This window comes from Palaemon carinicauda, chromosome 1 (assembly GCF_036898095.1).
Source record: "Palaemon carinicauda isolate YSFRI2023 chromosome 1, ASM3689809v2, whole genome shotgun sequence".
NCBI classification, from domain to species: domain Eukaryota; kingdom Metazoa; phylum Arthropoda; class Malacostraca; order Decapoda; family Palaemonidae; genus Palaemon; species Palaemon carinicauda.
The window spans coordinates 193,335,193-193,362,692 of NC_090725.1; the positions used below are offsets into that span (position 1 = coordinate 193,335,193).

General features: G+C 39.8%; 1 protein-coding gene across 1 annotated transcript in view; it reads right to left on the bottom strand.

Annotated features, from left to right (window-relative positions):
- LOC137643869 (protein amalgam-like) overlaps nt 1-27,500 on the bottom strand; it is a 538,253-nt gene that overhangs the window by 16,944 nt on the left and 493,809 nt on the right. Inside the window, exon 7 of the mRNA XM_068376606.1 lies at nt 13,313-13,442. Coding sequence (XP_068232707.1) covers nt 13,313-13,442 — 130 coding nt within the window. The remainder of the gene's footprint in view (nt 1-13,312; nt 13,443-27,500) is intronic.

Consider the following 27,500-nt stretch of genomic DNA (forward strand, 5'->3'; position numbering starts at 1 on the left):
TAGAGTTGAGACAGGAACACTAAAGAAAGTTAATGAAATTAGGAGAAGGTCGAAGTAATATTCAGAGGAAGAAAAAGAGGAGAGAAAGAGAAATTTAGATTCGAACCTGAGGAGCAATTTCCCAAGTTCGAGAGCCCTCGTGCCCGTCACAATACTTTAACACGAAAACAGTATTTCCTGTTGAAGCACAATGACTTCGACAAGGCATGCTCTTGTTGAGAGGGTCTCCTAGAAGAGCTGCTTACCATAGCTAAGGAGTTTCTACTACCCTTACCAAGGGAAAAGTAGCTACTGAACAATTACAGTACAGTAGTTAACCCCTTGGGTGAAGAAGAATTGTTTGGTAATCTCAATGTTGTCAGGTGTTTGAGGACAGAGGAGAATGTGTAAAGAATAGGCCAGACTATTTGGTGCATGTGTAGGCAAAGGGAAAGTTCACCATAACCAGTGAAAGGGATCCAATGTAGTACTGTCTGACCAGTCAAAGGGCCCCATAACTCTATAACAATATTATCTGAACGGGTGGCTGGTGCCTTGTCCTACCTACTGCTATCCGTTAGGAGGATAAAAAACATGGATGAAAACACATTCCCTTGGAGTAATTCACTGTTCACTGATAATTCATTTGATAGGATTCCATTATTCTCATGAACAGTCCTAATAAAATTTAGATATTTAAGAAGAACTCCATATTAATGTAAGACTCCTTAAAATTGGCCGGTGAACACAATCAAAAGCTTTGCATAGTCCATAAATGCCATCGAAAGTTGATTTCTATTTTATACACATTGCTGTCTTAAAATGAAAATTTGGTCAGTACAATTTCTACCTTTTCTAAATCTTGCTTGTTCATCTCTCGGCTTTTCATCAATCTTTCCCATTAGTCTCTTTAGAATGAGCATATTATATATATTCATGACAACTGACGTAAGTTTGATGCTTCTGTATTTATTGCAATCAGTCGGATCCTTTTTACCAACACTTCCAACTCCCATTCATCATGTATCATGTTTTTCCTCTTCACGCCATATTCTACAAAATAATCTTGTAAGTATTCTTGACGTCACTTAATTTTCGGCCATTACCATCTCAGCAGTTATTCCACCGTATCCAGGGGCTTTTCATCTCTTTAGTTTTTTAATGATAGCTTCAACTTCAGACACATTAAATTCATTCGTGGTCAAATCAAGGTCTTCCTCAGTTTCAGGTATATCAGTCAGATTATTCCCTTTATATCTCCTATTCATGACCTCACTAAAGTGTTTCCTTTCATCCAGGGTTGCATTTCTTCATCTTCTGTTCTTATAACAGATCCATCTCTCTCTTTGCTTGGAATATGCTTCTGATTTTAGTAGGATCATCCGTCATCGAGAGTGGAAGTTGAAGAAACATCTTTTTTATCTGCCATTGACGTCAACGAGATTTAGAGGGGTATTTTCTCTACACCCAAAGTTCACGGTACTTCACCAAGTTGCTCATCAACTTATATAACATGGATTGCTAAGATATACTGCCTAGCCCTGTATATATATATATATATATATATATATATATACATACTATATATATATACTGTGTATATATATATATATATATATATATATATATATATATACACATACTATATATATACTGTGTATTTATATATATATATATATATATATATATATATACATACTATATATATACTGTGTATTTATATATATATATATATATATATACTATATATATAATGTGTATTTATATATATATATATATATATATATATATATATATATATATCGTTTTTAGCTAAAATCAGGCATAATATAAACTTTAGATAAGAGAAAATTGCACCTGAATTAAGAAATGAAAAACGAGGAGAGCAGAACTGGTGAAAAAACGTGCAATTTCTTCTTGTGAGCGTGAGAAATCTTTTAAAAATATCTTTCTCATTCTCAGCGCCGTTACGACGTCGTTGATTTCCCTGTTTCTTTTCCTCGTCGTCCAGTTCTATAACATTTTCCCTAAACGTGGTTTTTATCTACCGATGCTGAGGATACTCTGTACCATTTACATGTATTAAAGACGATAATAACAAGAAATTTAAATATGCAGCTATTGCTCGATTTAGATTTAACCGCCTCTATTTTGACCATATTTGGGCAGCCGCCTATTGTTCCTGTTTCATATAAGAAATAAAAACACATATGCAAGCAGAAGCAGAAAGCAGTTGTAATTCTGACTTCCACTTGAAGTCATTTTCTCCTCGAATATAAGTTGTCATTACAAAGTGCCTCTTCATCTCAGCAATCGAATCGGCCAAGAAACCGAAAGACCTTGGAGGCAAGTTGGAAGGCTGTTTGGTAATAAATACCTGTAAAAGATGATAAGGGAGAGGGGAAGGGTAATCAGGTATTAGAGTTTCATATCTTCGACGATACGAACAGGATTCAGCCTGAATAAAATGAAAATGGACTATACCATTTTTCACTGTAAAGGAGAACATTCTTATATTCTCAGGGGTACTCGTAACCTCCCTCTTCGGGAAGATTCACTGCACAGATTTATTGGGGGACAAGCTAATCCCGTTCTAACAAATTGAATGGCGTGTGTAAATACCACGTTGATTTAATATCAAAATTTTGAATATTTTTGCTATTATAATTCTCTCTCTCTCTCTCTCTCTCTCTCTCTCTCTCTCTCTCTCTCTCTCTCTCTCTCTCAAGCACAGAAGCTATTTGTTCATTTTCTGAAAATATATCTAGTAACGGAAAACCTAAACTAATACAGAATAAAGTTCGTTATTTCTTTCATAACTTTTCACTAGTATTGAAATTCTTCCCGTTGTCCGTATCAATATATTAAACTTTGAAGTAAAAGGCAACAAATATCAGGAGTTATCATATTATTTCCATTCTTTAGTGCGATATAAATTCCACATGTATACAGTCTTATACCATTTCTTTCAAATGTATAGTATTTAAGAGTATTTTGTCGTTATTTCGAATATTGTCCCCATGAAAGTAGGTTGTTCGTAATATCCTTCAGAAAATTTTAGATTGGATTTTGATAGATTTATGAAAGGATTTATATGGTTGAAATTTCATGGGGGAAGCAAAACATTGTTTTACATGGTGCTTAAAATTACATGGAACCAGTATCAACTAGGAATTACGTGGAGCCGGTTTCCCTCTAATATATATGGTGCTTGATATTACATACTGTAGAACCAGTATCTCTCTATGATTTACATGGTGCTTAGAGTTAAACGGAGCTTGCATCTCTCTGGGATTTACATTGCGTTCAGAATGACATGGAGCCGGCTTCTTTATAGAATTTAAATAGCACCTTAAATTACAAAGAACCAGCATCTTTCTAGGATTATCATGGGTTTGGAATTGCATGGAGTCAGTATTTCTCTTAAGATTTATGTGGTGTTTGGAATTATATAAAGCCTACATCTCCCTAGGATTTACAGTGCTTCTAGACCAGAAGCACAGTGTGTTTATTCCGAGTTTTGAACACTAAAGTTTTTATCCCCTAGATGAGTGATACCTACCCCCAACATCTCAAAAAAGTATTGTTGCCGCATGAAAACTCTGGCTTAAGTATTGAAGATGAATGCTAAAAAGAACAAAAAGAAAAAAGATAGAGTGAATAGCATATTCTTGAAACATTAAATAACCGTTTCTCGTTTCTCTGAGTCTCCTCAACACAGTGAACAATGGCAACAATGTTAAGGCTGGCTGAGGGTTTAAAATTCACGTTTATCTTCAGGAAGGAATATATGTCTGAAATTTTCATAAAACCCTTTTTGGAATCGATTAAACCTGGAATGACCAATGCCAGCCATTTTTGCTCTATCTTTCCACCCGTCAGCAACTAAAAACTCTATTAAAGATTCAAATTCTTTATTATTCAGTTAAGAACAGAATATATAATGCAAAAATATTGTTGGTGTAACATTAAAGTGGATGTAATTCAAACAATGAAAACCTGCGTGTGCTGCCAGAAAGCCAGCGCTGTTTTCATGGAAGTGTATTTAAAACTACGTAGTATCCCCAATAAGCCTAAAATCATAGACCGAATTGGCTTTGACCTATTTGTGCTTACGCAATGAGTTAGGTGGAAAGGAAACAAAAACTTTCATACGTCTGTAATAAAGGTAAAGGTTCCGTCAATGTTTATTGTCGTTCACAAACTCCTCCTAGGGTTTTGGAGATGGACCCCCCAATTATTATTATTATTATTATTATTATTATTATTATTATTATTATTACTTGCTAAGCTACAACCCTAGTTAGAAAAACAGGATGCAATAAGCCCAGGGGCTCCAACAGGGAAAGTAGCCCAGTGAGGAAAGCAAACAAGAAAAAAATAAAGTATTTTAAGAACAGTAACACTAAAATAAATATTTCATATATAAACTATTAAAACTTTAACAAAACAAGAGGAAGATAAATAAGATAGAATAGAATGCCCGAGTGTACCCTCAAGCAAGAGAACTCTAACCCAAGATAGTGGAAGACCATGGTTGAGAGGCTATGGCACTACCCACGGCTAGAGAACAATGGTTTGATTTTTGAGTGTCCTTCTCCTTGATGAGCTGCTTACCATAACTAATGAGTCTCTTCTACCCTTACCAAGAGGAAAGTGGCCTCTGAACAATTACGTTGCAGTAGTTAACCCTTGTATAAAGAAGAATTGTATGGTAATCTCGGTGTTCAGGCTTATGAGGACGGGAGAATGTGTAAAGAATAGGCCAGACTATTCGGTGTATGTGTAGACAAAGGGAAAATTTATCACTAATAGTTTCTGGGTAATTTAGAAAAACATTATATAATTCACTCCGTTTTTCTCCTTTTAAGCTAGAGTTAAATAACTTGAAATTCTTAAGCACATAAGAGTTTTCCTCAAAACTAGTTTCTCGCTGCGACACAGTTATTACTGGTCCTGAGGGTCTGTTGTATTTCTTTAGCAGGTTTATGTGCAGCCACTCAGCTCTACGTCGACCCATATCAAGTAAGTAATTCAAATTTCCCCTTTTTTCCTAAAATAGGAAAAGGACCCTCGAGCTTATATGATAATGAGGGACCTTCTTTCTGAATCAATAATAAGACTTTATCTCCCACATGGAAATTTCTCTCCTTTGCCCTAAGATCGTATCTTTTTTTTAGTTTCCCCTTGGTTGTTGCTCTCATTTTCTATTGCTGATTTCCAAGCTTTCATTAAATTCTTCTTGTAATTTTCTAAATTCTGAATGTAATCTTCTCTACCCTCTTGAATCATTAATTTACTCTTTAAAATTTCTAAAGGTCCTTTAGCGGTGTGACCGAACAGCAACTCACAAGGACTAAATCCTGTAGTGTCATAAGGTGCCAATCATAAGGCTAACAAAGTTAAAGGTAGTTTTTCTTCCCAGTCATGTTCAAAGTTATTACATAATTTTCATAAGCAACTTTTTAATGTTTAATGGAAACGTTCTACAATCCCTTTTGACTCTCGGTGATACGGTGTGGAAGTTACAAGTTTGATACCTAGCTCTTTTAATTTGTCTTTAAAATATTTTGACACAAAATTACTGCCATTATCACTTTGTATAACACAAGGCAAACCAAACTTGGAAAAATAGTTCAACAAGCATTTAACTACATTTTTCGCATTGCAGCTTCTTACTGGGATTGCTTCTGGATAACGTGTTAGTCTGTCAATGATTGTTAATAGATAAATGTTCCCTCCTTTACTTCTAGGTAAAGGTCCAACTATATCAATTACTACATTATCAAAAGGTTCTCCCACTGATGGAATATTACATAAAGGAGCCCTTTATTAGGTTTACCAGCAATTTGACATTCGTGACAGCCTAATACATATCTCTTCACGTCACTTTTCATCTTAGGCCAAAACTAGGTCTTACTTATACATTTGAAAGTTTTATTTACCCCTAAATGTCCTTGATCATCATGTGCTAATTTCAGAATTAATTCGCAAAGCTTCCTAGGAATTACAAAGGGGGCCCATTCATGCACCGGTACTACCTGCAGGTCTCCGGTTTTGGGCAGAGCTTCAGTGGCCGGACGACCGAAATTGTACCCATACAATACCCAGGCAGCCTGAGTGAAATTAGGTTAGTCTACTCTCTGCCAACAATGGATGAGGTGTTATCAGAGAAGCAGATGCAAATTCTAGCTCTTTGTATTGTAGCTTACGAGAAACGTAAGCAGCCGAGAAGGGGGAAAAGGGTTTGGATGAAGGAATGGCTAGCAAAAACAGAAGTACTGTCACAAACAAACCTGTTGTCACTTTTAGTATGGGAGCTTCATGATTTATTTGATTATCTACGAATGGATGAGTGTACATTTCGCAAGCTTTTAGACCTTGTGGCACCACATATACAGAGGAAAGACACTTGCATGATATGTGCTATATTTAGGGTTACCAGATTTCAAGATAAGCAATCCGGGACACTCTTAAATCTCGCAATTCTCAGCTTATAATATTTATATCTAGATAAATTTATACACATAGTATATATACACACAGATCAACATATAAAAACCTAGAGACGTATCGAAAAATATCAAGCATTTTAATGGTATATGAAGAAACAAAACTAGGAAAATTAGTATTTAATGCAAATTGCAAGAAAGAAAATGAGACTAACTTGGGAAAGTAGTAATTAATATTTATGAAACAAACTTTTTCATATGGAAAGCATGTCTGTAAAATTCTTCGTAAAGACAATGTATTCCATTTACACTGTAAAATAGCATCTATAGTTGACACGTCTAACTTATTCCTTTCGTCTGTCCATTGAGCAGTCATCATAGAACCACATTTGCATTATGAGCAGGATTATCGAATGGATATTCAAGAATACTGTTCCTTGAAGTCTAACTGCTTAAGGATGGAAAACCATCTTTTATGACACATCTTGGTCATCCATTCATCACGTTGGTTCTGCAATTGTTGATCAAAGAGAATTTTAATAGCTGACCACAGGCAGAAAAGCACGTTGTATGCATTTTTACTCCTTTGTCTTTTAATACTAGACAAGAAGATTGTATCTGTTCCCATACTGGAGGTACGTCTAGTAACATCCATGAAAAGTCATCAAAGCTTTCTAAATCAAACCATTTTTCTCTAGTCTTGGCTAGTGCCATAGCCTCTGTCCATGTTCTTCCACTATCTTTGGTTAGAGACCTCTTGTTGAGGGTACACACGGGCACACTATTCTACCTTGTTTCTCTTCCTCTTGTTATTTTGTTGTTATCCTCTTATTTTTTTCAAGTATTTATAGTTTATATATGAAAGATTTATTTTAATGTTGTTATTGGTCTTGAACTTCTTGTAGTTTTTCTTTATTTCCTTTCCTCACTGGGCTATTTTCCCTTTTGGAGCCATAGGGGTTATAACATCTTGCTTTTCCAACTAGGATTGTAGCGTAAGTAATAATAATAATGATAATAATAATAATGATAATAATAATAATAATGGTAGTAGTATATTTGTACAATCGTTTGAATTGAATGATGGCAAACATTATGAAAGGCCATGGCTACTTATGCTGCTAATATCTTATTTTCTTTATCTGTGTTTTTCTTGGTAATGAAGTTTGTTGTGTTTTTCTTGATCATGAAGTTTGTTATTTTATCATCTTTTGAAGTGGAGGAAATGCTTTCTTTGCCGAATCAATGTGTCTCGTGATATCATTCTTCCCGCCATTCTCAAAACTGAAATTGTAATGGCATCAAAGCAATTGCTTCCTTGTTTGATAAATGTCCACTCGCTGGATTATTCATCACGAAATTTACATTTACGTTTTGACATCTTGGGCTGCATGCAATTAGTTTTAAAGAGGAAAAAGTAGGCTGTAGCAAGCAGTAATGGTACTCTGGTATGGAGGGTTAAAATGAAATGTCACAGTATGTTACTACTCAATAGTCAGCGCTCACCTGGTGCTAACCAATTTGATAATTTGCAAACGCGATTCGCTGCTTTATGTAAACACAGTAAACCTTTAGTAAAATGTTTTGGTTATTCAATTTATATTATCATCATTGTAATCAAGAAAGAATCGCCATTTTACGTTATATCATGAGGTAAGGATTTTAATTTGTTAATATTTTTTTCTATTTATTTATATATTTATAATGATGAACTAAATGCGGGACAAAGAGCATCCCGTGAGAGTCTAGTCTGGGACACGGGACAAAAGAATGAAATTTGGGACATGTCCCGCAAAAGCGGGATGTCTGGCAACCCTAGCTATATCACCAAGGGATAGACTTGTATACATCAGTGAATTAGTTCCAAAGTCTTTTTTCTACCAAGATGTCTGACATAGTGCTCGCCTACTAGCGTTCTTCTACGGCGACTTTTAACCATAGAAGGAGGATGATAAGCCTGTAAGCCATGTCGAAGACACCTCACATACATTCAGGCCTGCTCGAACAGGTCTAGAGCTGTCCGGTTGCCTGTGTTTTCAAACCTTACGAATAAAATCACGCCATACATGCAACGACACAGTTAAACCACACCCACAACGTTCTCACCTGAAGGCTGCAACTGAGCGTGAATGGGGCCCCTAATTGTTCTATAACTTCTTCTTTGCTAACTGAGTTGGGACGAGCATAGCGACACATAATTTTGTCTTTTAAACAAAAGGTTTCCTTTTAAACATTATCGGGATCATCATCCGATTTACTTAAAAAAAATTGAGTGTCTCATCCTCTCTCTGCAACTTAATTAGCTCATCTCTGTTCAAAATGTTAGTGCCTAAACCATTGCAGTAACTATTACTTGAATCCACTACATCGACTATGTCTACTTCACTACTTTCGACAGCTACTTCATCAACTTGGCTAACACTGTCAACACCGAGGGAGTCGGTCATCTCAGCCCCACACTTGCTAAGATCAACCTCACCGCCTCCATCACACATGTTCGAAACCTCGAACAAATTATGACTGCAGTCTATATCTATATCTAAACCTGATCTAGTTACTACCATTTCAGGCACTGGAACCTCACTTAAAATAGGATTCACACATTTGGATGTAGTTAAATCATTATCGACAATAATGTCAACGCCGTCAACGGGAAAATAGTCTACAACTGGTAGTTTTACATCTCTTGACACTCCCTGTCTTTTCAAGTTCATCTTTAACAAAGGACAAATAACGCAAGTATTCGGAAACCCACCTAACATAACTTTTTCTTTCATACTGATTTTTGCCCTTGTTGGCACACTTCTCTTTCCTAATATAGGAAACGGCTGCTCTCTGGTGTCCCTAAGCAAGATAACTTCTTGAATCCCCTCCTTCAAGAGAAGAAAATACACCTTCAGAAAAAAAATCTCCGTAAAATTTCCTAGTTTCTTTCATAATGTCACTTATGCTTGGCGAAAGATTATTAACTAGAGACACTGGTTTCTTGACATTCTTCTCCTCTACTACACAATTCCTTGCTATATGCCCCTTCTTATTAAATCGATAACAAATTATCTCTGAACTACTACCTTCCCATTTGTTCCTACAAAACCTGGCAGTATGACCTGGTTTTCCACATGTATAACAATAGTAATGATAATCATATTTCCCTGTGTTAATATCGCTAAAACTACTCTTACTATGTTGTATCTTACTAGAAGAAGGAATATTTTTCTTCTTACTATCACTTAAACTATGAGTAAGATTGTGCTCATCTGCCAACCTTGTTGCATCTGTAAAAGACTTTTTACGCCTGCCTATCTTCTATATATAGCTTAATGTCTGGAGATATGTTATCTTTGAAGTTTTCTAACAAAACTAAGTTCTTGAGCTCATCAATATTATCTACTTCAGCGGAAGTTAACCAATCACAAAATTATCTTTCTAACTTCTTTCCGTATTCTACATGAGTACTGCTCTCATTCCTTTTCAAACTTTTAAATTTCTTATGGTACGCCTCTGGTACTAACCTGTATGTACTAAGAACAGTTTTTTTCACGATATCATAGCCTTCACTTTCATCCTGAGACATACAACTATACATAGAAAGTACCCTACCACTTAAGACTAACTGTAAATACAAAGTCCACTTGTTTTTGGGACAACCTACTCTATTCATTAACTTTTCAAAAGACATGAAATATTTTGTTACTTCCTTCTCATCAAATTTTGGAATTAATTTCAACACTGCACCTATACCTAAATTATCAGAATCATCGTTCAATAATGAATTACTACCCCGTCTGCTACCTGAAGCATTACTTCCTGGTCTGCTACCTGACGGACTAATATGAAGATTTTGCCTTAGACGAGCGACTTCTAACTCATGCTTACGCTTTTTCTCATTTTCTTCTAGCTGTCTTTCATTTTCTTCACTTTCAGCTGCTCTTTCATCCCTCTCAAACACATCCTGTTCTCTCTTAACAATATACTCTTGGGGAGCATTGCCATCTAGACCATGAAGTTTACCTGAAACTATCAAATCTTTTGTAATCTCACTCATTCTGCTTCTTTCTGTTGGTTACGTTGTTGAAAATCCTGGCAAGGTCGCCAACTGTTAAGATCTTAAAATCATTACAGGTCCTTTCAATAAGTAAGATGTTCCTAACAGCAACCATTAAAACATGGGAAATTAATATGAAAAGAAACACTCGAAAAAACACCACGATTATTCACCAACTTATAAAGAAAATTAACGTTACTTCTTCGGTTACTTTAACTGACAAATCAAAACAATCAAACACCAATAGAAAAGGGGAACAGTCAGTAAGGTAGAAATAATTAAGGAATATTTTTACTGCAGCGGTTGAGATGATACTGGTACTGAGACTTCAGGTTTGAGAACGTTGCAGAAGGGGGGCTGAAGCTCAGATGAAACTGGCACGATGACCGGATTTGAAGATGTCACAAAAAGGGTGGTAACAAGAAAGGACATCAAAGGTCTTCTTCCAAGAATCCGATGATACTGTTGAACTAAGGCAGGCTGCAGGCAGTGTTGGCTACTTCGCGTCACAAGTAGGGAGGGCAGGCTGCTTCAATTTGTCTCTTCTTTTAGGCCATAACAGGATTTTGGAGATAGGCTTTTGTTGTCTGAAGGGAAACTTAGAATCTGGCTCTATCAGACTTCTGGTCGTCTCTGTTTCTTATCACGTTAGGACTTGGATCTTATCTTCTTCGGACATAGTACCTCTCTTATCTTATGTCCTGTCCTATCTCACTTTGACAATCTCTTCTTGAAGTTTATATACCCAAGTATGGGCGGAGTTAATTACAGTGGGCAGTGGTCATTTCCATAGAAGGCATTTTTTCAACAATTCTGCGTCTTTATTGGCTTCCTCAAAAAACGCCCATTTTGATCATGCCATGGAAGCTTCTAAAAGAAATTTCTGATGCATTCTGGACCACGTGTTAAGTCGTAACAAAAGGGCAGCACCTGTCCTTCCATGATGACATATATCGTAAACAAGGATTTCCCTCAGGCTAAGCTTCTCAAAATATGCTGACTCCACTAATTAAGACGATATCTTGGTCAAAACAGGACAGTTCTCTTATCACGGCAGGCGTTTTCGTCGAGGCTCGGTTTACTTCCAAAATGCTGACGACAGTGAAGGGATTACAGGTTTGACCAAACAAAACAGATGTCGAATCTCGTCTCGCCTCACTGTTCACATTTTGGGAGTAGATATTTTTGTGTTTTATAACATCCTTTTAAAAATATTGTATCTACCAATGACACCAAGGCAATTAAAGATATTAGACTTCATACATCATGGGGGTATTAGATTGTCCACAGGAGCGTTTAAAACTGTCCTAAGTCTCCTTGTGGATGCTGGTGAATTACCCTTAGCCCTTTACCGAAAGTCTTATATTGTTCGGCATTGGTTTAGGTTGCAAAGACTTCCCCATTCTTTAGCCTGTCAGATTGCAAACTTTGTAATGCATTGTAGATCTTTTGAGTGACACCCAAAATCTCTTCAACCTTATGGTTTTCGGGTAAAACAATCAATAAACAGTCTTGATATAGCAAAAAAAAAAAAAAAAAAAAAAAAACAGAGTTCCTCCATTTAGAATATCACCAACCCTTCCATGGAAATTACCAAAGATATCTTTTGGTAAATATTTTATTGGTATAAAAAACAACATGGCTGAAATAGAAGCTAGGGCTCTTTTCTTATGGAATATGTCGAAGAACATAGTGATGGGTCCAAATCTATATACTCCAAGTCCAACACCATGTTTGACTATAGTAATTCTTTTAACTGTCGAGGTGCACTTCCTCTAATATCTTCCATATACAGTATATTGCCGAACCATATGGCATACTAACTGCTGGTGAGAAAATAGCGTTAAAACAAGAGGGCAATTTTAATATTTTTGATATTCCGACACACACAGGTGTGTCTGGAAATTATGAGGCAGGCACTGGCAAAGAATGCTGCTACTGAGTTGCTACCAAGAAGGTATCCCATTCTCTGTAATGATTTTTTTTTACCGACAATTAAGAATTTTATTTATAATAATTGGCAATAGTATTTGGATATTTTAGCTGAAAATAAGCAGAGAGCAATTGCGAATGTTATATCCCCTTGAAAGTATAACGTGATGCCCCGAAAGTGGGAGACTATTTTGTCGTTCCCGCATTGGTCACACTTGGATGACACATGAGTTTCTGCTGGCTGGCCAGTACCACCCATATTGCGACGACTGTTTGATACCCTTGCCAGTGAGGCATTTGTTGACGGAATGCCCCACTTATAGCAAAGAAAGAAATAGATATCTGTTTGAGGCTGGAGGTGATGATGGCGGGTTCATCCTTGCCAAGATCCTTGGACATGATGTGTTGTACAATGCTAGTGGCATTATTAAATTTATTTCAGAAGCAGGTCTTTTGAATGCTTTTTAAATTTCATAACATATTTACTTCTATGGTTTTAACTGAATATTCTTTTACTCTATTCATAATAAACGATATCAGCGTCAATGACCTTCGATGTCAGGATAACAGAGAACTTCAAATAATTTGTTCATTCATTCTCCCTAAGCCACAATGTAATTATTGGACAAGTAGAATACGAAAATAGCTGATGATTATCGAGTTTTAGAATAAGAGACCGGTTGCTGGTTTTAAGAAAGAGACAAATAATTGTTAGGAGACCAGTAAAGGTTTGGGTGTTTCTGTATGCTGGAGACTTTTTTTTTGCCGTGTCAATAGGAAGCAAACTATTAGGAAAGTCCAGGGAGTAGACCATATGGTTCTTGAGTGAGAGAACACAATGAACATTCCTATCCTTCCATAATCAACAGCAGATACATATAAAAGTGATTAAAACACATTTTACCTTTTTGTACATGGACCAGCACAGATGCCGGGTGTGAACCTTGGGGTACGCAAGAATAGATGCCTGAATCCCCTGGTCCAACCGAAGATACTACCAGTTTTGTAGTCGTTTCTCCACGACCTCGATCGATCTGCAGCAAAGATAATAACATTAATTTTTATAATCTTCAAAATAGTAAAACTATATACTTCAGTAAAATAGGAAATAAATATTCAGCATTGCAATATACATATATTATATATATATATATATATATATATATATATATATATATATATATATATATATATATATATATATATATATATATATATATGATACCTATACAAATATATATATGTATATATATATTTATATATGTATATAAATATATATATATATATATATGTATATCTATAAATATTTATATGTGTATATGTATATGTATATATGAATTAAAAAAACTGTATAGTTATTTATATATATATATATATATATATATATATATATATATATATATATATATATATATATATCATATTGTACACAACTTTACAATTTGGACATCAGTAAAAAGACTAATATACATTAGTGATGTACGAGCAACTAAGAATTAATATAGATATGTATGTGCATATATATATATATATATATATATATATATATATATATATATATATATATGTGTGTGTGAACTTGTTTGATTATGTATATTATATATATGTGCGTGTAAATTTATATAATATGGTGGAATGAAGGAGTGAAGGTAAAAGTGGAAGAGAAAAAGAGGGCTTTTGAAGAATGGCTGCAGAGTAATAGTATAGAGAAGTATGAAAAATATAGAGAGAAAAATGTGGAAGTAAAGCGCAAGGTACGTGAGGCAAAGAGGGCAGCTGACCTGAGGTGGGGTCAGGGATTGGGTCATTCATATGAAGAGAATAAGAAGAAGTTTTGGAAAGAAGTGAAGAGAGTAAGGAAGGCTGGCTCGAGAATTGAAGAGACAGTGAAAGATGGAAATGGAAGGTTGTTAAAAGGAGAGGAGGCAAGGAAAAGATGGGCGGAATATTTTGAAAGTTTACTGAATGTTGAGGATAATAGGGAGGCAGATATAATTGCAGTTGCAGGTGTTGAGGTGCCAGTGATGGGAGATGAGAATGAGAGAGAGATTACAATAGATGAAGTGAGGAGAGCACTAGATGAAACGAGAGTAGGAAAAGCGTCTGGTATGGATGGTGTGAGAGCTGAGATGTTGAAGGAAGGGGGTGTGACTGTACTTGAATGGTTGGTGAGATTGTTTAATATGTGTTTTGTGTTGTCAATGGTACCAGTAGATTGGGTTTGTGCATGTATTGTACCACTATATAAGGGTAAGGGAGATGTGCATGAGTGTTGTAATTCAAGAGGTATTAGTTTGTTAAGCGTAGTTGGAAAAGTGTATGGTAGAGTAATGATTAATAGGATCAAGGATAAAACACAGAATGCAATCTTAGAAGTACAGGGTGGTTTTAGAAGAGGTAGGGGTTGTATGAATCAGATTTTTACAGTAAGACAGATATGCGAGAAATATTTAGCAAAAGGTAAGGTGTAAGTTGCGTTTATGGATCTGGAGAAAGCGTATGATAGAGTTGATAGGGAAGCAATGTGGAATGTGATGAGGTTATATGGAGTTGGTGGAAGGTTGTTGCAAACAGTGAAAAGTTTCTACAAAGGTAGTAAAGCATGTGTTAGGATACGAAATGAAGTGAGTGATTGGTTTCCTGTGAGAGTGGGGCTGAGACAGGGATGTGTGATGTCGCCGTGGTTGTTTAACTTGTATGTTGATGGAGTGGTGAGAGAGGTGAATGCTCGAGTGCTTGGACGAGGATTAAAACTGGTAGACGAGAATGACCATGAATGGGAGGTAAATCAGTTGTTGTTTGCGGATGATACTGTTCTGGTTGCAGACACAGAAGAGAAGCTTGGCCGATAAGTGACAGAATTTGGAAGAGTGTGTGAGAGAAGGAAGTTGAGAGTTAATGTGGGTAAGAGTAAGGTTATGAGATGTACGAGAAGGGAAGGTGGTGCAAGGTTGAATGTCATGTTGAATGGAGAGTTACTTGAGGAGGTGGATCAGTTTAAGTACTTGGGGTCTGTTGTTGCAGCAAATGGTGGAGTGAAAGCAGATGTACGTCAGAGAGTGAATGAAGGTTGCAAAGTGTTGGGGGCAGTTAAGGGAGTAGTAAAAAATAGAGGGTTGGGCATGAATGTAAAGAGAGTTCTATATGAGAAAGTGATTGTACCAACTGTGATGTATGGATCGGAGTTGTGGGGAATGAAAGTGATGGAGAGACAGAAATTGAATGTGTTTGAGATGAAGTGTCTAAGGAGTATGGCTGGTGTATCTCGAGTAGATAGGGTTAGGAACGAAGTGGTGAGAGTGAGAACGGGTGTAAGAAACAAGTTAGCAGCTAGAGTGGATATGAATGTGTTGAGGTGGTTTGGCCATGTTGTGAGAATGGAAAATGGCTGTCTGCTAAAGAAGGTGATGAATGCAAGAGTTGATGGGAGAAGTACAAGAGGAAGGCCAAGGTTTGGGTGGATTGATGGAGTGAAGGAAGCTCTGGGTGATAGGAGGATAGATGTGAGAGAGGCAAGAGAGTGTGCTAGAAATAGGAATGAATGGCGAGCGATTGTGACGCAGTTCCGGTAGGCCCTGTTGCTTCCTCCGATGCCTTAGATGACCGCGGAGGTAGCAGCAGTAGGGGATTCAGCATTATGAAGCTTCATCTATGGTGGATAACGGGGGAGGGTGAGCTGTGGCACCCTAGCAGTACCAGCTGAACTCGGTTGAGTCCCTTGTTAGGCTGGGAGGAACATAGAGAGTAGAGGTCCCCTTTTTAGTTTTTGTTTCATTTGTTGATGTCGGCTACCCCCCAAAATTGGGGGAAGTGCCTTGGTATATGTATATATATATATATATATATATATATATATATATATATATATATATATATATATATATATATATATATATATATATATATATAGATAGATAGATAGATAGATAGATAGATAGATAGATAGATAGATAGATAGATAGATAGATAGATAGATAGAGAGAGAGAGAGAGAGAGAGAGAGAGAGAGAGAGAGAGAGAGAGAGAGAGAGAGAGAGAGAGAGATTGATTTTCAACATTAAGCTATCCTAAAAGGTGGTAGCTCCATGAAACAACAAATACCACCACATTCACTCTTTGAATGCAAATTACTGAAAGAAACCCCTGTAAAGTAAGAATTTTGTAACATTAGCCGCTCCTTAAACTTTCACAGGAGTATCGCCAGCAAGGTAAACCCCATTACACATATTGCATAATTCGACCGTCTCTTCCAGGCACTTCAGCAATATATTAGCTATATGCAAGAGCAAGACCTCTTTCACCCCCTCTTCCAACCTCTCGAAACCCTCTTCCCATCTGGAAAGGGACAACTCAACACCACCGACTCAACACCGCCAACTCAACACCACCGACTCAACACCGGGACAACTCAACACCAGGACAACTATAAAACTATAAAAAAACACACACATACACACACACACACACACACACACACACACATATATATATATATATATATATATATATATATATATATATATATATATATATACTTGTTTTACATGTGTCTTTTTAATGAAGAATGGAGACACGTCTTTATCCCAAACTACTTTCTCTCATGGATCTCCTCGTGATATATATAAACTCCCGATCAGATGCAAATGACCTGTATATCATATAATTGTTTTGCTTTTTGATTTTAGTATGAGATGAATGTAAATGTTGCAACCAATTTTCTCTTCCAAAAAGCATAATTCTGTGTAATTCAGGCCCATAATCGCCTATCAAGGAATTTTCTTCTCTCCCTTCCAGCCAGCTTTCTCTTCCAAAAAGCATAATTCCGTGTAATCCAGGCCCACTATCGCCTATCAAGAAATTTTCTTCTCTCCCTTCTGGAATGTAAATCTTGTACTGGTGCAGCAACTCTAACTCTTGAAGATCTGCAGGAGGAGGAGGAGGAGCACTTACGGCTTTCCTTTTGCGGTTAATCGTTTTTCTCATAGCTGAAGCATCAGGCAGTGATTCAAGCCTAACTTGTGATACATTTGTTAATATCTCACTTATTACTACACTTGGCTTTTCAATGGTGTCTCTTGCGCGTTGTTTCAAGGATGTGTAAACTTTAGCCACTTTAACATTGGGTGCAGATGAATTATGGGAATGCTTTTTTACTTCCTTGATAACAGATCCAAATTTTGTATGAATCCTTGCATTGCACCTAGCACCTTGATCACAAAGCCAAAATTTGACATTATTATCTAGTTTACAAATTTTATCAAACACAAATAAATGTCCCCCATATGTAAATTTTTCCTTTCCTCTTTGGATAAGAATTTCCATTTTGGGTGAGATGACAATTTATATTTCTTTATATTTCAGTATCTTCCAAATTTCCAAGTATTGGGCTCGATGTAAAGAGATGGGTAGCAACATTTTAGTGTGGAAATATGCTTATTCAGATTAACTGAACTGAACAATATACTAATACCACCGACACTGAAAAGATAAATCTTATAATCCCTTTAACCACTCAATATCGAAAAACAAAACATTGTTCATTAAAAAGAGAAGTAAAACTATTATATATATATATATATATATATATAACGGATTTTGAGCGAAGCGAAAAATCTATTTTTGGGTGAGATAGCCATGTCGTCCTGATGGAAGTTCCTATAGGGTAGCTTCCTAGGGTATATTACAACTACGGCGATATTCCCAGAGAATTTACCTTAAGGTACCAGAATTCTAACTCCTGGAGCGAGTATCCCTCGAGAAAGGGATATCGCGACATATCAGAGGACGTATTCTAGACACGTCACATGGCAATCTGCGACCTGAACAGAGATTTCGTCTCGTAGGAGGGAGATTGACGAGATACGAATTCAGGAAAGAAAAAGGGGAGCCGCTCCCAAGGCTTCCCTATCCCCCGATTCGTATGCGTGCCTGGCGCCAATCCTGGCGCCATCTGTATTCCTTGTAGCGTACACGAGGTGCTACAGATACTGTATGTAGGGAGGGGTCCTACAGCCCTTTCTTAGAAAGGCAAGGGCGGGTCCATCAGGATGACATGGCTATCTCACCCAAAAATAGATTTTTCGCTTCGCTCAAAATCCGTTTTTTGGGCTCAAGCCATGTCGTCCTGATGGAAGTGTACCAGAGCATTACTGTATCTGTGGATTCTCAGAACGTGCCGATTCCCCGGAGGTATTTATTCCCGGTCGACTAGACCTAGAGACCTAAGATGTTACCGTTATACATCTTTTCAACTAACTATAAACTATGTTAGAGCTTCCTGCCCCCTACAGGGAAGAGTCCTACTAGACTCTGGAAAGTCTCGAAGAGTACATATATCTATGTATGAATACCAGGCAAGCTAATATAGTGGTCTCGCCCTATATTAAGTAAAGCATAGTTTGTATAGAACCACTGCGTCAATATATTGACCAGTAATCCGCACAATACTTGTATTGGACAAAGGTTTATATCCGCATAGGAAGAAACTAATAAAACCGCCCTCGTCCCTTTATGGGACGGAGTCCTCCCATTAGGGGACTTACATAAACCAATGCAACATAGCTTGCATAACAGAACAATTCTATCAGAATTATCCCAGATAAGATACATAGAATTAAAATGCTCAATTATACCAATAAATTGACACAGGTGAAAGAGACGCAAGGTTCTCAAGAACAAGTTTATTGACAGATAATAAACAGACAGGTTAACAACAAATATATATATTTATATAAAAGAGGGTAACCCAAAACTTTAAGCATAAGTATGATAGTAAACAGAACTTGTTTATCTGAAAGAAAAACCATTAAACACCACTTTAATAAGATACCAAGGTATCAAGTCATAAAAAATCTGTATTAAAAATCAATCACATTAGCGTTAGAAACGCTTGGCACACATGTCTGAACTTATGCTAGGTTCACCTTTGAAAGAAGGAACAGTCTATATGGGCACTTGGTGCCCTCATTTAGTTTGTAGTACAGTATGTACCTACACACTCACCCTGGACTTAATCGTCCCAATTAAGACCACTGTTCCTCGCAGAGTTAAACAGTAGGGTTAACTACACGACCCACTGCTACCACAGATCTCTTAAGTTCCTCTACTTGCTTCGCATAGTGGCGAAAGAACACCCTGGAAGACTTCCAGCCCGTGTATGAACGGAGATGTTCAAAATCCATACAATTAAAGAAATTTAGGGATGAGGCAACTTTCCTCGGATCGTGACCTGCGGGTGTATGTCAGGATCCGCTCTGCGAATAAAATATGTGATTTTCGCTCTGAGTTGATTCAGAGATAAATTTGAGCCTGACGTTTCTCCCCTGAATAGTTGACCACCCTTGAAGTCTGAAGTTCTACGAAGATAGACCTTTAGGCATTCTACTGGACATAGAGATGCATCTTCTTTCAGAGGGCAGATTCTCCAGGGACCCCACCTGTTGGTGGGTAACTCATTCTTGGCGAGAAACGTAGGATCCGGAAACAGGTTCAGCTCCCCCCCATCCAGGAACTGAACACGACCTGCCTCTCTCGAGAGGGCTACGATCTCACTAACCCTGGCCCCGGACGCGAGTGCAAATAGGAAAATAACTTTTTGCGTCAAATCCTTTAACGCACATTCTTCATTGCTCAACAGGGAGGCGAAATAAAGAACTTTGTCTAAAGACCATGAGATGGGCTTTGGAGGTGCTGAAGGTCTGAGCCTAGCGCAGGCTTTCGGAACTTTATTAAAGATCTCGTTACCTAGGTCGATCTGGAAGGCAAATAAAATGGGTCTCATCAAAGCCGATTTACACACTGAAATCGTGTTAGCTGCCAACCCTTGGCCATGGAGGTGGATGAAGAAAGATAAGCAGAAGTCTGTTGAGATCTCCTGCGGATTCTTTGCCTTTACAAAGGCCACCCATTTTCTCCAAGATGACTCATATTGCCTTCTAGTCGATTTGCACTTGTATTCCTCTAGGAAGTCTATGCTGGCTTTCGAAATCCCGAAACGCTTTCTCACCGCTAGGGCGAGAAAATCATGAGCTGCAGGGTCTGGGTTTTCTGTAATGAAGCGCAGACAGTCGACTTCTGGACTCGCTGGGTCAGAACTGGATGTGGTAGCGGCACGAACTTCATCTGTAGTTCCAACGCCAAGGGGAACCACATACTGTTCGGCCACTTGTGGGCCACTATTGCCGCTACCCCCTTGAAGGATCTCAGTTTGTTGAGGACCCTCAACAGAAGGTTGTGAGGAGGGAACAGATAAATCCTGGACCATCTGTTCCAGTCGAGGGACATTGCGTCCACTGCTTCCGCTAAGGGGTCCTCGTACGGGGACACGTACAGGGGCAACTTCTTGTTGTCTTTCGTCGCAAAGAGGTCTATTTGCAGTTCTGGGTTTGATTCAGAATGAAGGAAAATGATCCTGCGTCTAAGGACCATTCCGACTCTATCGGTGTGAACCTGGATAGAGCGTCCGCTGTCACATTGCGGACTCCTTGAAGGTGAACTGCCGACAGGTACCACTTCTTCTTTTCCGCCAATCGGAAAATGGCTAACATCACTTGGTTGAGAGGTGGTGACCTCGACCCTTGTCGATTCAAGCATCTCACAACCACCTCGCTGTCTGTCACCAATCTTATGTGGATCGAGTGACGCGGGGAGACTTTCTTTAAGGTAAGGAGCACTGCCATAGCTTCTAGAAAGTTTATATGAAAGGTCCTGAATAGCTTGGACCAAGTCCCCTGGACTTTTTTCCGATGAGAGTGACCTCCCCATCCCTCCTTTGAGGCGTCTGAGTGAATCGTCATCGACGGGGGAGGTGGCTGAAGAAGAACCGACTTCTTTAGATGTCTGGCTTGGGACCAAGGTCTGAGAAGAGTACGTAGCCGAGGCGGCACTGGTCTTCTCAGGTCTCTTCGCGCGTTTGATGCATACCTTCTCCAAACTCCGGTTGCATCCTTTAGCTGTGCTCTTAGCACTGGGTCTGTCACTGAAGCAAACTGGAGAGAGCCTAGTACCCTCTCCTGTTCGCGTCTTGATATCCTTTCGGAATCTAGAAGTCTCTTTACAGAGCCCGCTATTTCCTTCCTTTTCTTCGTTGGGATGGAGAAACTGTGTGACAAAAGGTCCCAGTGGATTCCCAGCCACTGGAACTTTTGGGATGGAGAAAGTCGAGACTTTTTCTTGTTGATCTTGAAGCCTAGGTACTCTAGGAACTGGATCACCTGACTGGAAGCTTGCAAGCATTCGGTCTCGGATGCTGCCCACACCAGCCAGTCGTCCAGGTAGGCTACTACCTGAATTCCCTTTAGGCGTAATTGTTTGAGAGCTGCGCTCGCAAGCTTCGTGAAAATCCTTGGGGCTATGTTTAGCCCGAATGGCATGGCTCTGAAGGCGTACAGTTTCCGTTGTAGCCTGAATCCTAGGTAGGGGGAGAGTCGACGGCTGATTGGAATGTGCCAATAGGCGTCTGACAAGTCTATAGAGACTGAGTATGCCCTCTTGGACAGTAAGGTCCTTATGTGTTGCAGTGTTAGCATCTTGAATTTGCAATTCACTATGAACTTGTTGAGTGGTGACAAGTCCAGAATGACTCTGAGCTTTTCCGAGTCTTTCTTGGGAACACAAAACAGCCTCCCTTGGAATTTGATGGACTTCACCTTTCGGATCACATTTTTCTCCAACAGTTCTTGAACGTACTCCTCCAAAACGGGGGTGGAGTGTTGGAAAAACCGAAAGCATGGGGGTGGAGTGCTGTACCAGCTCCAACCCAGTCCATTCTTGAGTAGGCTTTGGGCCCAGGGATCGAAGGTCCAGCGATCCCAAAATTTCATCAGTCTCCCTCCTACCGGTATCATTTCACTTGGACTGCCGTCCTGAGGTCTTGCCTCCCTGACCACGACCACCTCTGAATCCCCTTCCCCTTGAGGGGCGCCTAGACGAGCCTCTGGCTGCTCCTCTAGGTTTTGCACGAAAGGAAGAAGACTGTCCTTCGAACGTTGGGGCGAATGTGGTTGACTGACCTGGCACAGCCTGGGGTACCCACTGAAAGGCAGTCGGGGTTTGTGCCACCATCTGGGGCACTGGAGGCAAAGGCAATTGCAGTTGCTGTTGCTGTCTATAAGGCTTGGCTGGCCGAAATGGTAGCCTAGTCTTCATATTCTTCCTCTTTGGTTGAGGACCCTCATCCGGGGAAAATTTTCTTTTGATAGCCAGGCCCCACTTCTGGAGAAGGTTTCTATTCTCCACGGCGGCCTTATCAACAACCTCTTTGACCACATCGGTAGGGAAAAGGTCTTTTCCCCAAATGTTGGAGGAGATTAATTTCCTTGGTTCGTGTCTCACCGAAGCCCCGGCGAACACGACCTCCCTGCAAGCTCTCCTTGCCTTGATGAAGCCATAAAGGTCCTTCGTCACTGTGGCTAGGTGAGACTTAGCCACTACCATGAACATTTCATGGACCTTAGGGTCACTTGCCATTGTCTCAAGAGTGGTCTGATGAGACATTGAGGCAGCCAGTCTTTCTTTGGTCTCGAACTCTTTTCGTAAAAGAGATTCGGGCAGCTTGGGGAGGTCCTCGCCGAATTGCCGTCCGGCAATATCAGCCTCCAACTTTCCCACTGAGAATGTCAGATGGACATCCTTCCAGTCTTTGTGGTCCATAGGCAGAGCCAGCGACAAGGGTTTACACTCCTCCAGGGAGGGGCAAGGCTTGCCGGCCTCGACTGCCTTTAGGACAGCCGCAAACCCTTTTTGTAAAAAGGGGAAGGCTCTATCAGGAGAGGACACAAAAGAAGGGAGCTTCTTGCTCAATGCAGCTACCTTCGAATTCGAGAAGCCCCTCTCTTTCATCGAGGATGAAAGTAGGGCTTGAGCCTTAGCGTGGTCCATAATAATGACCTCCTTCGGCTCTGTCTCCTCCCTTGAAGCTGGTTCTTTTCTCAGCCGGACATAGCAGTCCGGATATGATGCCTTGCTGGGCCAGAATTCTACCTCCTCTAGGGGAACTGAACCCAGCTTATCCGAGATGACGATCTTACCAGTCGTCATCGGCATGTGCTCAGCATACCTCCATGGGTTAGCATCTGAGCATATGGGAAGGTCTTTCACATTGAGCCTTTTCTGGGGCCCATGTGATTCTGCTAGGGACTGCATACGCAGTTCCATTGCAGCCGCCTTCTCCTGATTCTCCTGCATTTGTTGGATCATTCCAACAATCGAAGAGAGGGCCTGTCCCAGTTCTACTGGGAGACCAGCCGATGTTGAGGGGATGGGCTCCGGCATCTGAACCGGAGTAGCCGACACCTCGTCGACCCCATCCTCTACGACATCCGGGGTTTGAACTTGATCCTGACCTTCTGCCAGGAGGTCTTCTTCCAAACCTTCGTCCAGGTCAGACATCCTGTCACACAACTGGATGTCTTGCATCGCATCTGCGACTTCCTCGTCCACCTGGACTTGATCTTGAGGGATCTCCTCTTGAGGCTGGGGAATCACTGCCTCAGCTGATGCCTGGGGAAAAAGATACGCCCTCATCTTCTCACTTGGAAGATAAGGTCCAGAGGTGTTCTTCTTGAAGCCCCTTACCCAAGTACGAAGCTTTTCCCTAGCTATATCCCTTGATTCCGCCGTTCTAGGGGAATCAAAAGCCTCAGTAATCAGGTTAGTGCATACAGTACATACCTGAGGGTCCCAATACTGGAGATCATCCTTGGAGACAGCGCATGCTGCGTGTCTCCTACAACACTCATGTCCGCAGAGGTTCTTGCTGCGGACATTGCAGAAAACATTTCCGCACTTCGGAGGGTCCTCCTGTAAAGAGAAAAAATTTCCATGAGTATCAAGTGAACTATGTATCACTGGATATGCATAGTATAGCATAACAATTCATAAAGGAAAGACACACACTTGTGTTTCCCTCACAACCCATTGTTGCAGCCTTCCAGATAATAAAATCAAAATGGTTTATCTCTACTAGAGTAACCAATGCAAGGTTTCCAGAGGAAACAGGTGGAGCTCACACCTAGGCAATGATTTTAAAATCCTGGATAATAGACGAGGAAGAACTCTGCTTCCTGTCTGAGGGCAACAGCAAAGGGCTGTGCAAGAAAACACAATAGTGTTAGAAGATACAGTGCTGTACCTAAACTTTTACTATAGTTTTCTTCTTACTGTATATGCTATACAGAAGAATACTAGTACAGTATAGGAGGATGTGTGCCGGCCTACCTTTGCCGGCCGGCACACACCACAACTAGCTTTAAAGTATACTACTTAACAGCTATAGGGCGGCAGCACTCTGGTTCAAATGCCTGTGCCGGCGGCAGCAGCTGCCGGCCAGCAACAGCCAGTGTTGGCCGGCAATGACTGCCGGCCAGCAACTACACAAGGTAGTACCCAGCTGCCGGCCACACTCTTGGTGACCGGCAGACAAGGACTGACATAAGCCGGCCGGCAAAGGTACAAGACCGATGCCAGCCGGCAGCAAAAGAACCAGAAGACTACACCTGCCCGGCTGCCGGCCTCATAGGTCGTCAGCCGGCCTCATAGGCCGGCAGCCGGGACAGGTACAGCACTAGAAGAAAATAGAATGGATGCCGGGATAAGAGTGTACACAACCCCCCGAGCCCGGCAACCGAAAGAGTGCATATAAGGAAGGGGAGAAACTTAATTCAGGCTTCCTTGACCAATGCCGTCCGGCTCTGCCGGCAGGCATGGATGAGGGACCAAGAGAGGTCCGGGCAGCACTCGAAAACATAAGACCCTTGCCGGCCAGCATCTCTGCCGGCCTGCAATGGGCTTAGTCAATTCCACATCCCAACCTATACTAGGTCCAGAAGTAGAATGACGTACAGTACAGTAATACCCCTGCCGGCCAGCTCTGCCGGCCGGCAAGGTACAGTACAGTAATGGCTAGGCCATTACGGAGATAGAGGGGGAAGGGACAAGAGGGTCCTGCCAACCTTGCTTTAGTGACAGATTACCCGCAGCCAAGAACTTTGTCTTAGCCTAAGGGAGATCTAAGGGAAAGGGCCAGCAATACTTGCCAGCTTCCAGAGCACCAAAGCAAGGAAGGCGTTGCTACTCCCAAGGGAAGATTTTATCCTCCCCCGAGAACAGCAACAGGACTTAGTCTGGTCGATCACAAAAGAAGGAATCATAACTTACAGAAACCTTCGATAGTGACCTAAGGGAGCTAAGCTCCCTTTGTAAGTGTTAGGTCAGCGAGGGGGACTCTGCCCCAAGCCAGACAACACGGACTCAGACTAAAAACTCTGTTGTTCTGTCCCTCTTTGAACCAGACTTTGCTGGAACAGGAAGGTACAGTAACACCCTAGTATAGTTTTATCGAAAATAAATTCGGAAAAAACCACTTAGGGATAAGCCCAAGGCTTAAACAGCGGGAAAGGGATTGCATACCTTCTCCGAAGAAAAGAAAGCAACCGGGGAGAATGATAAAGTATACTAAGGCTCCATAAGCAATTAGCCTAGGCACCAAGAAAATCGATTACCTAATTCACCGAAACTCTCACGTATACAATCTTGGAAATATTCCACACAGTCTAAAATGTATAAAATATAGCCTAAAGCTTCAATAAAATTTTAATTACACTCGGAAAAACCAAAATCATGCATTAAGTACTAGGACCAAACGACTAGGCTACATGGCCTAGCGTAGGCCAGAATGGCGAATACTTCGCCAAATAATACTAAGCACGAAAGGAAATCCTATGTAAAGCTAAATAGCTAAAATTTATTAAGCAAAACAACCAGGAATGTCACTCTGACTAACTAATTTATACCTAGCGAGTGACAGTGTCCAGGACACCTCTGGTAGGCTACGGCTCTTGTATCAAAGATTAATCCTATTAATTACTCAAAATTTTACCAAGAGCCTACATTTATACATAACAGACACTATACTCAACTTATCCGAGGCCAACGAAGACGGAGAAGCCATGAAAAGCTGAATAAATCCAAGATTTGCGAGAAAAACAGGAAAAAACACCAAGTTGTTAAGCTACACAAAAAGGAATACAGATGGCGCCAGGATTGGCGCCAGGCACGCATACGAATCGGGGGATAGGGAAGCCTTGGGAGCGGCTCCCCTTTTTCTTTCCCGAATTCGTATCTCGTCAATCTCCCTCCTACGAGACGAAATCTCTGTTCAGGTCGTAGATTGCCATGTGACGTGTCTAGAATACGTCCTCTGATATGTCGCGATATCCCTTTCACGAGGGATACTCGCTCCAGGAGTTAGAATTCTGGTACCTTAAGGTAAATTCTCTGGGAATATCGCCGTAGTTGTAATATACCCTAGGAAGCTACCCTATAGGAACTTCCATCAGGACGACATGGCTTGAGCCCAAAAATATATATATATATATATATATATATATATATATATATATATATATATATATATATATGTATGTGTGCGTGTGTGTGCGTGTGTTTTATAGTTTTATACTTGCCCTGGTGTTGAGTTGCCCTGCACCCCTTCCGATCAAACACCAGCAATTCGGAATTACTGATTCTTTTTAACATATCGCCTTGCAAAATTTCCACTTAACCAAAAGGCTAGAAAGTACTTTGCTCCATCCTCTTAACTAGGCTAAGGCTTTTCTTTATCAGTTAGTCGTACATCGTACATATGACGAAGATACATCATATCAATAACTTTTTTCTTTTATTTAAATTCCCTATAAACCCCACTTCTATAAAGGCGAATTATCTCATCAATCCTTTTATACTTTTCTACCTTGTGTTCTATGGCAATCAAAGTCATACTATTTGTTTTCCACACCTCCTGCTGCATTTATTATATTTCATATTTTGTGATGAACTTCTCTCATCTTGTCACCCGTCGTTATATTTACACCATCACAATAGCATGCATGAAGAAATTTAAATTTTCTTCTGTCCATACTAACAGTCTTAACTTACTTCATCTTCCACGTTTCTCTTTACTCTCATTATCTTATTGTTGTTCACATTTACCTTCAATTTTCTGCTTTTTTTGCAGATACTTTCAAAGTATTTTATGATAATCTACAGTTTCTCTTCACTGTCGCCAATCAGCACTATACTATATACCATTCAAAA